This window comes from Limulus polyphemus, unplaced genomic scaffold (assembly GCF_000517525.1).
Source record: "Limulus polyphemus unplaced genomic scaffold, Limulus_polyphemus-2.1.2 Scaffold540, whole genome shotgun sequence".
NCBI classification, from domain to species: Eukaryota; Metazoa; Arthropoda; class Merostomata; order Xiphosura; family Limulidae; genus Limulus; species Limulus polyphemus.
The window spans coordinates 506509-520473 of record NW_013666150.1 but is presented as its reverse complement, the minus strand read 5'-3'; the positions used below and the strand labels follow the sequence as shown (position 1 = coordinate 520473).

General features: G+C 35.2%; 1 protein-coding gene across 1 annotated transcript in view; it reads right to left on the bottom strand.

Moving 5' to 3' along the window:
- The window catches only part of LOC106458976 (genetic suppressor element 1-like), a 29758-nt gene extending 18224 nt beyond the window's left edge, over window positions 1-11534 (bottom strand). Inside the window, exons 1-2 of the mRNA XM_022385336.1 lie at window positions 10976-11534; window positions 2929-3168 (exon numbers count right to left, since the gene is read on the bottom strand). Of these exons, the coding sequence (XP_022241044.1) occupies window positions 2929-3168; window positions 10976-10994 (259 nt within the window). The 5' untranslated portion in view covers window positions 10995-11534. The remainder of the gene's footprint in view (window positions 1-2928; window positions 3169-10975) is intronic.
- Between the last annotated feature and the right edge of the window lie 2431 nt (window positions 11535-13965).

The following is a 13965-nucleotide window of genomic DNA, read 5'->3' as shown; positions in this document are numbered from 1 at the left end:
CAACAAAACTTATTTGCTTTTTCTTAATATTTGGATAGAGGATGAACTATGGCTGAGCATCTATAAATATAAAGCACAAAAGTCTGTGTGTCTGTCTGTTTGTTTAACTACTCCTAGGTCACTGGGCCAATCTCAACCATACTTTGTGAAATGATAGTTTAGCATGTTCATGGGCATTTATTATCTATGACGTAAGTTAACGTTATCTACATTCATGGATAGCGCCCACATCCTTACACCAAAAACAAAAAATACACAGCAGGACAGCATACAAACGTCTTAAACACCTCAGCGAGTGCACTAGCACTCTCTATGGAGGAATGCAAGGAAGATAAATGGCCGCCGCTATTGGAATACTGTATAAACTCAGCTGAAGTTTCTACTCCAACAGCCACCATAAGGCTGATACGAAGAGCCGTTTCTTTAGTTATACCCACTTCCTACTTTGACCCGTGACCTTTCAACTTTGGCCCGTAATACACTTCTGTGGCCAGTTACCGTCAGTTAATTAATCACTTGAAACAATGTGGAGGGACATTAAGAGCTGGATGTTGAAAGCGGGTAATAGAAAGCAACCCTACTGCCATTATTTTTTCCGCTATCTCTTCCTACAAAGTCACCCTAACCATCGCACAGGGTATACCACGTTTTAAGTATATACATAATAGGTTCTTAAAACTTATACTAAACTTTTGGTGATGCAATAATGAATACTTTAATAATATGTTATGTTATAAATAAACCTAATTACAAACAGCTTAGGTGTGAAAAAAAGGTGCGGCCGAAAAAAAGATTGAGTGAAATCAAAATTGGCGACCAAACTGGTAGCTACACTTATAGCATTGATAAGAATTTTACAGAGAATATTCAATCATTAGTTAGCCAGGCCGTGTTTTTTGTTCAACTTGGAGCATGATAGAGGGTAAAACAAAATACGCGGCCTAGCTAACTGCTAATTGCTTAAACTAATATCACGTGACGCTAAACGCTCCCTAATTGGGATAATTTCATAAAATTTAGAAAACTTGTGCTCAAAAGTTGGCAATGAATAATCAACAATAGCAGTCCATCCGTATGATTCTATTAAAAACATGAGCTAGGTATTGTTAATCTAATTTGCTTGGCCTAACCGGTCCTTATGCATCTTATAGTATTACTGCTGTAAGTCAGCCGTCTTTAATCCGAATGACAAAAAACTAAAAATGGTCCACTTTTACTCTTAGGTAAAGCTGTAGTAAAAATGTTAGACCGACAGCTCGTGACTTTTTGCTAGGCGTGCGCAAACATTTTCCTCACATTTGAGAGGTTTTTATTTAATAACTTTGTACATGTAGTTTATATTTACTTCAAATAAGATTTCCTAATTGTAGGTTGAAAAGATATATCAATGTATCAAAAAAAAAACCAAAAAAAAATCATAAAACGAATCAATCATTGCACGTGGAACATTTTGGTTAAGATAATTTAGCAATCATTTTTGAATCTTCTATAAATTGAACTAAGGTCTCTTCTTTCCTCTGTACCATTTTCTAGAACTTGTTCTGGATACTTCCTTCTGATTTGTCACTCCAAATCTATTGGATAAGACAGCTACAAGTACTTGATAGTCGTTATGGCTCTCAGCTGGAATGTTACTTAATGTTGTTAAAGCTTGTCCTTTTAAGTGATCAGCAAGATGAGTAGCTTGTTATTCACTATTCCATCTGTTTACTTTGGAAATTATTTCAAACGGATCCTGATATGCCTTCCATGGTATCTTTTTTATCATATTCAGCTAGTTTCTCAATTAGACAATGCTCTTTAATTGGCCAGCAAAATTCTGGAACTGAATTTTGTAATGACATGGCTGGGGTAGTCCAGAAATGCCCTGTAATAACAGATAACACAGCAGTAGAGGTAAAAAGGTGTAGTCCAAATAAGTTCTACTATTCTATATTATAGTACTGATGCTTTTGGTTGGAATTTTTGGGCCAATGCAAAAACAAGTGTGACTGGTTTTATCTTTGCATTTGCCAATTCGTTTTCCAAATGTTTTATTCTGTCACTCATTGACCTTGCTATTATACTCTTCATATATATCTTTTTGTACTTATTAAATTTTGCCATTACAGCCTTCCTGTGCATATTTTGATGTCATTCTGCATTTCTTCAAACTTTTTGTTGTAATCTCTTTATGCATCCCCAATAGTTTCGTGGTTATTGTCTTCTATCAAATTTATTTCTATTCTTAATATTTCTTTAAATGTAATTTCTTCTGATTTTGTCTCTTCCTTTTTGATATATTTTTTTGTCTCTTTTTTTCTTAGTCTTTCTTCTAATTTTCTGTCTCTTTCTTATTAATTTTCTTTTCCTGTTCTTCTTGTAATTGTTTTATTATCTCTAGCAAACCTTCAATCTCGTTTCTGAATCTTGTTGTCATATTGAAACTGAACCAAGTTATATTTTTTCATCAAAATAATCCCATTTCTGACACCAGTGTTGCAATGTTGTTCTTTCTTCGAGTACATGCTTTTAAATGATTTGATGAAAATAATGCAAATACCATGCCACGTAACTATAACAAATTTTTCCATAACACTTGTTACAAGCTACTAAAACTATCACTTGTCTACAGTTGACATAAGTTCACCAATAATATTTTAACTTTCAAATAAAGTTACTCGCTAACAAACGCATGACTAACGTACAAATAAACTTCCTTTTAGCTATCCAGTTTAGCTATCACTCTACTAATTGACTGTCATTCATAGTTATATCTGCATCCTTGTTCTAGATATTTCGCAGTTTCTGTCAATTACCAACATTCACGAACATTCATTCTAGGTATTCTATGACTATTTTTATAAACATACTTGATATTAACATCATGCACTCTCTAGCAAACAAACAAATTAAACCACTGAAAATACAGCTTACAACAATACATACTTGTGACTGGATCTACAGCTTGTTTTGCAAGTTTCTTCAGTGCTGCAGCAAAGCTTGATGTGCAAGGTGCCTTTAAAGCAGGGTTACTGCTAGATGTAGCACATGAGACAATGACACTGCCAGAATGAGACGAAGCTGAGTCTACTGGAGATGTAGTGTGGTGGTTTTGACTTCCAGGTCGTTGAGTATCACCAGAAGGTTTTACTGCTCCAGAAAGGGACTTGGACCCATGGGGGAGTCCTATGAATGTAATGAGATTATAGTTAGCGCTAAAAGTTCACTTGACGCAGAAAAAATACTACGAAAAATACATAACACTCAATATGTTTTCCCAAGAAAATAAAGAGCAGTGTGTACTAATGTTACACTTACTCTTTTTTTGTATATTATTGTACATACAGAGACCTAAATTCTAACTTGTCTGGAAAAACAGTATTTTGCCAAAACAATATAAAAAAGTTGTGAATATAGGGAGAGGTTCAGATAAACTGATTAATCTCTTATATAACAGGAGGGAGTTCATTCAATGCTCTTAGACTGTGGAATCATAACTATCATACAGAGGTGGATGCAATAATTCTTAATGTTAAACGTAGTAGCCGGATTAAATGAGGCAATTCTGAGAGTAGAATTGAGCATTAATAGTTCCTTCAATAAATTGAACAAACAGAAATTATCAAAGTGAATACAGTAAGAAAATCTAGTCGAATTCTGAGAATATTGTTTTATCGTATCACCTTTACTATCACAACTGTTTTGGAATACGTTTTTATTGTTGATATACTCGTATTTATATATAAGTAATACAATATAATAAATAGGCTAGACAATTTTTAGCAATTCTTTAGATTGTTTATTAAATTGTATTTCAATGTAAAATAAATTGATTTCATAAGCGATCTCAACATGTGTTGATTATTCACACTTGAAAAGTATTTGCTAGTAAAACTATTATTATTATTTGTTATCGAAGTCCTATACAGTATTTTAACAAAATAAATGTATTTGATTAATAATACATGATCTTCATGTAATGATATAATTAATTATGCTATCAACAGATGGCGTAGCGTTAAAAGGAATTTTAATTGCCATGTGTAAATGCTTTATATGTTAAGTCGATTTCTTTGCCACAAAATCGTTTTTTTTTCAATGACATCGTTAATAAAATCATGACAAAGAGTTTTATTAAAGGTTTTGAAAAATGATATTTTATACACTGAAAAATCGCAGGATAACATTTAGAAGAAAATTTTAAATTCAATATTAGTTATCATATAACAATCTAAAACTTTATTACATTTTGAAGTTGACAAGTTAACTGCACAATGAAAACAAATATCCAAATTATAATGAATAAATAACATACATTTCATTAGCTAACCATTAACCAAACAAATTACAACAGTATAAAATTTCAAGTAAGGTATAGTTGGGATCACTCACTGAATATTATTAATTACTGTATACTGTCCCCCAGTGGCACGGCGGTACGACTGCGGACTTACAACGCTATAATCCGGGTTTCGATACCCGTGGTGGTCAGAGCACAGATAGCCCATTGTGTAGCTTTGTGCTTAATTACAAATAAACAATACTATATATTATTGTGTCACGTATTGTTTTGAATTTAATTTTCAGAATTTTCAAGAACACATGAGAACACAAGTCACAAACACTTGCTTCTTTTGAATGATCTGGCTTTGTACACACCATCAAATCACGTGGTTTGCGGTATTTTAAAATCTGTACTGAGTAAGAATAGATCTCATAAAATATTTTACTTCCAACTATGCTATGAATACATATATATATACACACAAGAAGCGAAGGCGATCTAAAGCTATATACATAAATAACTGGAGTAAAGTTTATAACGATTTCCGTGGGGCAATCAAAAGATTTCTCATCACCTGCCGTTCTGCAAGAAAATCTTATAAAAACTAGCTTACCAGTTAACTCGCCCTCGCGGCCCGCCCAGATAGCACGTGTTTGGCGGACGCCAGGACCAGCTGCCACATCATTTTTAAAGCACGTGCTTTAACAAGAACCACAAAGCTTAGAAGCAAGATGGGTACTGCCTTTTGATTACACATTGAGAATGAGTGGTATATAAAAAAAAAAAAACTGTAATCACATTCCTTCCTCTTTATGCAGACAACATAAAAACCTATGAACATTAGGAATTCATTTCTACAGCTGCTTGTTAGTTAACAACGTGTTCGTAACACTAAGAGCATACGAAATTGGACATACTAAAATGAAAACTTCATTCGTCATTGTCTAACATATATTCCAAGTCGTAAAACTTCGAGGTCTTACCAATATTACAGGTTTGTAGAGGGATTGAACAAAAACACCACAGGGCTTTGTGCCAAATCTGAGCTTTAACGTTTATTTCTTTTCTTTTTTATCAGATGTTGCACAAGTGAAAAGTAACAGTAGCGTGCATATGTATTTACCCTTTGTCAACTGACTCTTACAGAACTAAAAATAAACCTATATTATCTCTGCTATAAAAAAATATTCAAATGAAGATGATTAAGTCTCCAGAACTGATTTAATTACGGCATTATGTTGTTGTTTATTAAATTTCTCTAAAAGCTACTTAATGGTTACCCGTGCCAGCCGTCCCTAATTGTGACATATTAGAAGGAAAGCAGCTAGTGGACACCACCCACGGCCAACTTGTGAGCTACTCTAAAACTTTGTTTGTTTGTTGAATTTAGCGCAAAGTTACTCGATGCCTATCAGCTCTATACTTCCATAATGTTGAAGTAATAGAGGGAAAGCAGTTAGTCAATACCACCCACCACTAACCTTTGGGCTACTCTTTATCAACGACTAGTGGGTTTAATCGTCACGTTATAACATCCCCACGACTGAAAGGATAAGCATGTTAGGTGACAGGATTCGAACCTGCAACCCTCATTTACGAGTCGAGTGCCCTAACCATTGGGCCATGCCCCCAAAGTACGGAGCGTAATCCTTTTTTGTTTGTTTGTTTGTTTTGGGCGGTAATGTGGCGCGAACCACAGAACTTCGGATCCATAATCAGGCACGCTAAAAAATGACAGTCTACTTTGCAAACTCCACACTTCCTAGCACTATATAAATAAATTGTGAGAATTCTACTTCTATTCTAACCCACTATAGCTTCGCTAGAACTTGTATGATTATTTCCATAAAATGTCAGTTGCATTTCATTCAACAGGTCCAACCTGACAGCAGAAAGACAACCCAATCAATCTGGGTAGGTTTATGAACCACCCCACAGATTGTTAAACAGATAACAATATATATTGGATTGCGGTCCTTCCTGTGCACGTGAGTCTTCAAGTTGTCACGGTGTTGCACGTCCTTTTACTTGCCAGTTTACCTGTGATTTTGAAAATCGGACCAGCACGACGCTAGAGATGACGAAAGCAATACGCCATATAACTTGGCATGCGAGTTCCCTAGCTTCGCCAATTTGAAGACTTTGCAAGAAAACAATGTCACTGCAAAGAAACGAAATAATCACTGCCCTTATCGTATTATTAATTCCGAAAATACAATAGTTTTCACTTGTTACTGACCTTGTCCTATCTTTAATTCCTAAACTACAGTTTTTATTATTACTTACTTAATAACTCCTAAACTACAGGAGGCTTTTGTTTGTTTTAGAGCAAAGCCATATTGGGCTATCTGCTGTGTTCTCAGCGGGGAATCAAACCACGGAATTTAGCGTTATAAGACCGTGGACTTCCCGCTATCCAATCGGGGGACACTACAGAAGGTTTCTTGTTACTTACCTTGTCGTATTATTGAATCCTAAACTAAGTTATTATTTGTGGTCGTATGTTATGTTCTCAATTAGAAGCGTACAAAATAAAATTCATGAGATTTAAAAATACATAGCATTAGTGTCGTAGCTACAAAATACGCCCCCTCCCCCCACATAAAAAGTAACTGGGCCCCTCCATTTATTCCCCTTGTCGGCAATTCTTAAGTTTGTCAGCCTCCACACAATCGTGGTAGCTACAGGGGCATACTTGCACCACTGCATAACATGTTAGCAGGTATTCTAACTTAATTTTACTGCCATTTCGTTTTAAGAGATACTCCTGTGAATAGTTAAGACTCCCCTTTTATATGTGTAACCAAATTTTCAAGTCTTACGATATTGTCATTTTTATCATGGCAGATTCGCCCTCAACACGTAGTCTGCATTCAACAAGATCACGTACTTTTTATATTGACCTCCATTATTATGACAGAAGAGTCGCTCCTGTCATGGTAGTCTGCATTCAACAGGATCACGTACTTTTTTATATTGACCTCTATTACACTATCTGTAGTACAGACAAGACTGCTTCGTAGACAAACTTGTCACCCATGGCCTCATGAGTCACACCGCAGTGAGGTTACAAGCAATTTCGACTTAACAGGAAGAAAGTGAATAAGTATAGCCCTATCTAACTTCATAATTTGCACACTTTTAATAGGTTCAACAAGTTGTTTTTCGAGATACGTGGTTTACAACAAATATGTTTTAAAAACTTTCGGGGAAATAATCTCTTAAGTCAGTAAAAGCGTAAAATAGTAAATAGATAATAAACACACGTGTCCCTTATTTATATCATACACACACATACACACATTTTTTTTCCTTTTTTGCGTCACAGTTGAATGTGTATTCTCAAACGCTTTTTTTTCTGGTTGTATATATATTACTCCTGCAGGATTTACTCCTTAAGATAATAGCTTTCAGTTTTCGAGAATTGGTACAATTCTGTATTATTTTGATTTCTTATATAGTATTGACAGTTGAGTGTATTTATGTATTCATCACTGCTTTACAGTACTAAACTGATCGTCAACTTACAATATAGTTGATGCTATTTTTTATGTTTGCTATGTTAATTTACACAGTATGTTAGGTTGGGTGCAAGTTATACTGTTATTCTATTATTTTCAAATTGAACAACGACAGATTTTACCCACTTCCAATAACTATAGTACGATTACAGGCATCAGATAGAGCATGACCAGACGTGGCTACGTGGACTTTAACGACACGCTGAGGCTCGAAAATCGTTTTAATATAAAGTACCCAACCTTGTCTCATCCCTGCGATACCATCTTTATCAGCTAAGAACCATAGCTTTGGCTTGTGTGTCATCCTTACGATATAATCGTGATCAGCTAAAAACCAAAGCTTCAGCTTGGATCATACCTAACGAGCAGACGACGACATTTTGTCAATAGCTTTGCAGCATCGTTTCCATTGCAAAAAGCTCCGTGGTGAGGCTGAAATGTCCAAAGCACATCCCTCCTCGTTGCAGGCTTTTCATAATCCATCTAGTGTACGAGAATAATGATTTTTCCAGCACCCATTTCAACGGTCTGATCGCACAGAAATCCATAAGAGCTGCGTCCGGCAACTTGACATGCCAGTTTTTGTATGAAATAGCATAAGTACCAGTTTTACTCTCCAGCTGCTTGAGATATGCGATGTTTGAACAGATATTTCATGGAAGCAACTGATGTCGCTTTTCCAGACGAAAATCTTTCTTGCTTATGTTGCGTAGTGTTTGTCTGAGTCACGTGGACAGCTTTTGCCACTGACCTTTGGGTTTGTGGATTCTCACTTGTTACAAAATGATGCACTTTGCTTACCATGTTTAGAGTACGACTTGACGCAGATCTCTTTTTGGATGGTCCTGGTGTTCCAGGTTGATCCATTCCCGTTTTCTAATGCCATTAAATACAATGTATATCCCCTCTTGGAAAGGTTAAATCTCCAATCTCACCCATTCTTTACAATCCGAATGTATGAATATTTTGTGTTGGAAAAGGCCATTACATACTCTTCCCAAAAGTGGTAAATTTTTGATGGCATCATTCTACCTACGTTCATGCCGTTCGACTGCGACTTTACATCGGCTGTGGTTGTCACGTGACTTGTGTATTTGCATATTCAAAATCGTTTTAATCTAACATACTCGACTCCGTACTCTTCAAGAAGTTAAGTATTCTAATACGTGGTGAAAATAAAATAAAACGTAACAAATTTCACCCACCACAGCAAGTTAGTTTGTTTGAAAGCAAAACCACATTTATCTGCTGCGTCCACCGTGTGGAATCGTGCCTCGGATTTTAACGTTGGAAGTTCTTAAACTTACCGCTGTACCACCGGAGGACACCCTTTTGAGAGCACTCTGGAGCCTGCTACGTACATATGGTCGTGGCTTTCAAGGTCATGGATGATTCAAAGCAACTATATGTGATTGTACCAGAAGTTTAAGTATTATATATATATATACACCCCAAAAGACAGGTGAAAAAGTTACAATCGTTCTTATACAAGTAATTAAGTATACTTACATAATTATGTGCTGTACTAAACGTAAGGTTACAATTGTGGCAGTTGAAAAAAGTGCGCTTCTTGTTTTTCGAACAATTCTAATGATTTGATCTGAGCAAAATACTTGACAGATTTCGAGATGTACTTGTTGTTTTTTTTTCCCCCTCACCATTGAAAATCTACTCTGATATGCACAACTAATCAATGCTAATAAACTATTAGTATTACGTACAGACTAATCTGGCATATCTCCAACAGATCAACACCAGTAAGTTAATAGTACATATTTCATAACGACTAATCTAACATTACGCGCAGTGGAGTAATATCAGTAAATTATTACATAAGTACTAACCTAGTATTACGTACAATGGATTAATGCCACTAAACTACTTTATAAATGCTAATGTGACGTTACATACAATGAATTAATGCTACTAAACTACTTTATAAATGCTAATGTGACGTTACATACAATGAATTAATGCTACTAAACTACTACATACATACTAATCTAGCATTACGTGCAATAGATTAATGCCACTAAACTATTGCGTACATACTAATCTAGCATTACGTGCAATGGATTAATGCCACTAAACCACAACGTAAGTACTAATTAAAATAACGTGAAATGGATTACATAAATACTAATCTAATATTACGCGCAATGGATTAACGCCAGTAAACTATTACATAAAAACTAACCTAGTATATACACAGTGGGTTAATACCAGTATACTATATTAAACTAGAATATGAAAACAACATAAAGATTAACCTGAAGATGGCCTCACTTTAGAAGCTGAAACGTCGTCCCATTCTACTAGAAACGGGACTAACCTAGTACACCTACATTGGATCAATGCTAGTAAACTACTAGAAAAACACTAATCTAGTATATAGTCAATAGATCAAAGCCAATAACCTACTCCAAAAAAAAATAATTCACTATATCTACACTGGGTCAATGCCAGCAGTTACATAACGACTAATCTGATTGGTTAATGCTAGTAAACCACGACACAAAGACTAATTCTAGCAAAGAAATCTGGCGGCTAAAAAATGAATTTTAAAAGTCTGTTCACTTCTCGGTCAATAATTTCAAACCTCGATATATTCGACATTAAAACTTTGTTTTATCGTGTTTTCTTCAATTACTTACTTTTATGAAATGCATACAATAGGATTTGTGTTTTCTTATTAATGTTAAGATATATATATCCTTTTGTTAAAGTTTACATAAGTTTGTGCACAGTCCTTATCGACTTTGTATGTGTGTATGCGTGCAAGCTTATACTAGCGCAACGTATTTCTAATACATAAATGCTCTGAACACTTTATTATAGGTGCATGACGCCGCATAATATTAATAATACAAATAAAACATGATCATACTTGAAATTAACGATACGCAAGTTTCAACGCTGCAGGAAAATGACACATTTTTTCTTACAGAGTTGCTCATGAAACAAAGAAGCGTAAATTGTAACGTACTTATAAATCACCAGTTTCATTTTAAACATGCATGTTTTCTTTAGAATAAACACAAAGCTCAGATCAATTCACCTGGATCTATAAAAGGCGCGAATATTCTTAGCTAAATGTATAGCCGTATTATCTGTTATGCAAGAGGAGGTTTCTGTATCATACTTTTCACACAGAACCATACAAGAAAAATACAAAACTTAAACGTACCTTTCCACAGGGCAAGCATGTCAAACCGAGTTCGAGTCACGTGACCACATTCACGCTCTCATTCTGAGACAGCCAGCTTGTAGAGGAACGGTACTGCTAACTTATGATAAATATTTCTACAGTGCTTCAAGCAGTTTACACAAAAACCCTTAGTTATCTGTAATACGAGGCGTCGTGACTTCCAACTATTTAAACCTAACCGACACCTTATACGAAATGAGCACTCAAAAATACTGTTTCTTATCTGGATTCTGGCTCGTTCACTGAGTGAAGTCTGCCTTTCTTCGTAACGCAGCTAGTACTACAAACCAGTAAAATTCATCCTGTGAAACTTGCTGGCCCGAGATTACAGCGGTAAGCGCATGCCAGCCACAAGACAAAGCCGTCACTGAGGGCACACAAACACCGTAAGTTCAACTAACACTACTCAAATTCTCCCCCCCCCCCACCTCTCTCCTGTCAGACGGGACTACCCGTTATGAATGGTTCCCCGAGTGTTGCGTTAAAAAGGTCTGTCTGTGCGTCTGTTTATTAATGTGAGAAAACAGCTACAACACTTGTCTTGTTCGAAAAATTCTAAATCAGTATTATGAGGATCGTCTTAGCTTTTGTTAAGTGCAATCATTTTATACAACAGCTTCTACCTAAATACATTAAGAATGTCGTTTGTAAATTAAGTGAATAAGCATATTTATAAATTCTGTACTTTATCATTATAATCAAAGGAATAACACGTATGAGTGGTTGGTTATTTATATTTTATATGTTAACGACAATGTTCACGATACTATCAGTATTTTGCATTAGCAAATATTTCTAATCATTTCCTGTGATACTAAAGTAAAACCCTCTTTACGTGTATGACTGTACTTCGCTATCAATTTACTAAACAATGTTTTAACCTTACAGACGCCAATGCAATTATATGAAAACATGGTAGCTGACAGAAAAACGGATACGATAATTCCATAAGGGCCCCCATCAGTAATTACTGCTTCATAAATAGGGTTACCAGACGTCCTATTTCTTATCCTTTTGTGTGTGAGTGTGTGTCCCGATCATAAGCAGTAAAACTATTAAATTGTCCCATTTTTTTCTGTACCTCAGTGTCATTTTGATATGTACAGTTTGCTAATATACACGGGTCCTTTACATTTTATATGGAGAATTACATGACAAAAACAGATCACACGATACAGTGTTCTCTTCCTCTCTGCTACGTTTTCTTAACTTAACTTGCCATTGGGTAGCCAAAGGAATTGAGATTTGAAAACCTTTCCAGGAGTGAAAAAAGAAACTAAAGAAGCAACAGTTTTCTTTTGGGTAGGTTCAAGATAACTTAGAAGTATTTTTGTTATTTTATTTATTATTTTTGTAACTAGATAAGCTTTTAGAAATTTTGCTTCCTATAGTACAATGCAATAAACATCATAATATTTGCAAATAGTAAAAACTGTATTATTGTAATTTAAAATGTTTCACAGCTATTACAGAGTCAATCCGTATGGGGAAAAAAATCATTTTTTCGTAGTGGCAAACAGTTGTTCCTTCATATGGGAAACGGTAATACTGAGCAAATGTTATCTCACGTACCATCATACTTTTCTATATATTATAAATTGTTAATCTAACTGATTTTTTACCAATAATTATTCTATGAATATGCCACAAATTCATTTCATGAATGGTCTTAATTTTGATTGGCTCACAAAGGAATTTACTGACGTTTGACTACCTCGACTACATTTTTCTGCCTCTTTGTTGGTCAAATTTGATTGATTTATTTCAGTTAGCTATGAAATGTGAGGTTAGGGTATACTATGGGGAGGGGTGGTAGTACTTGCCCCGTCAATTTTGACGGGCTATACGCTAGTAAAATAAATAATAACAAAAACAAGTATTACATGTCCCAACACAGGACACAGTAAAGATGAACAATGATTATTACTTTGTAACTGTGGTAATAATCGGTACTAATGTTACCACCGTAGCGCAGGAAAAACGGTAACAATCACAATTATTATTATCGTGTTATGATATAGTTAAAACCGTAATGCAACACGTATACAGAAAGTCGAACGACGATATAGGATTCAAGGTCATGTTCATAGTGCATCACAAATCATGACTACAAAATACAATATAAAGACATACCAAGAGGTCAGTGACAGACTTGAGACGAAAAATCGGCGCTAGTATTTTAATACACACCGGCCTACGTTGAGACTGTGGCGCCTGAACTCATTACGACGTAAGAATGTAGAATTTGTGGGAATAAAGAACCTCTATGTACTATAACGATCGAATTCGTTGTGTAAGCATCAGAGTTAACTTCTGCAATGTGCACAATATTACCTTCTCGTGTTTGATTGTACACTTTAATTTCATATAAAAACACTTTAATAAAATGCTTAAAGAGGTTCGTTTTTCTGTGTGTGTATATATATGCATAAAAACATGACCTTTGGCAAAGAGCAGTTACAAAGAGTGAACTAAAACTTTTTTTTTTCGTACCGGAACGTTTTTTCTACTGTTTTTCTGTAAATCTAGACTACAGCAGGCCTACACAGACATTCTTGAAATAAAATGTACAGTGAGTTCATTTATTTATTTCAATTTATGTATGGAAGTTCATTTATTTAAATTTGTTTTATTAGTCGATGGTGTGGTAAGCTCCGACTTATTTAGTAAATGTGTGAATAAAACATTGCATTTAACTAATATACGTGTGTGTAATGTGGTTAGAGGGAATCGAGTTTACCTTTTAATTGTAATCACGAAAATCGCTGGGTTTTTTATTTTTTATCAGATAATCTTATTATTTTTTCAAGAAAAACTGGAATCTTTGCTCATTAATAAAACAAGTCCGGCATGGCCAGATGGTTAGGGCGCTCGACTCGCAATATGCAGGTCGCGGGTTCGAATCCCCCGTCACACCAAACATGCTCGCCCTTTCAGCCGTGGGGGCATTATAATGTGACGGTCAATCC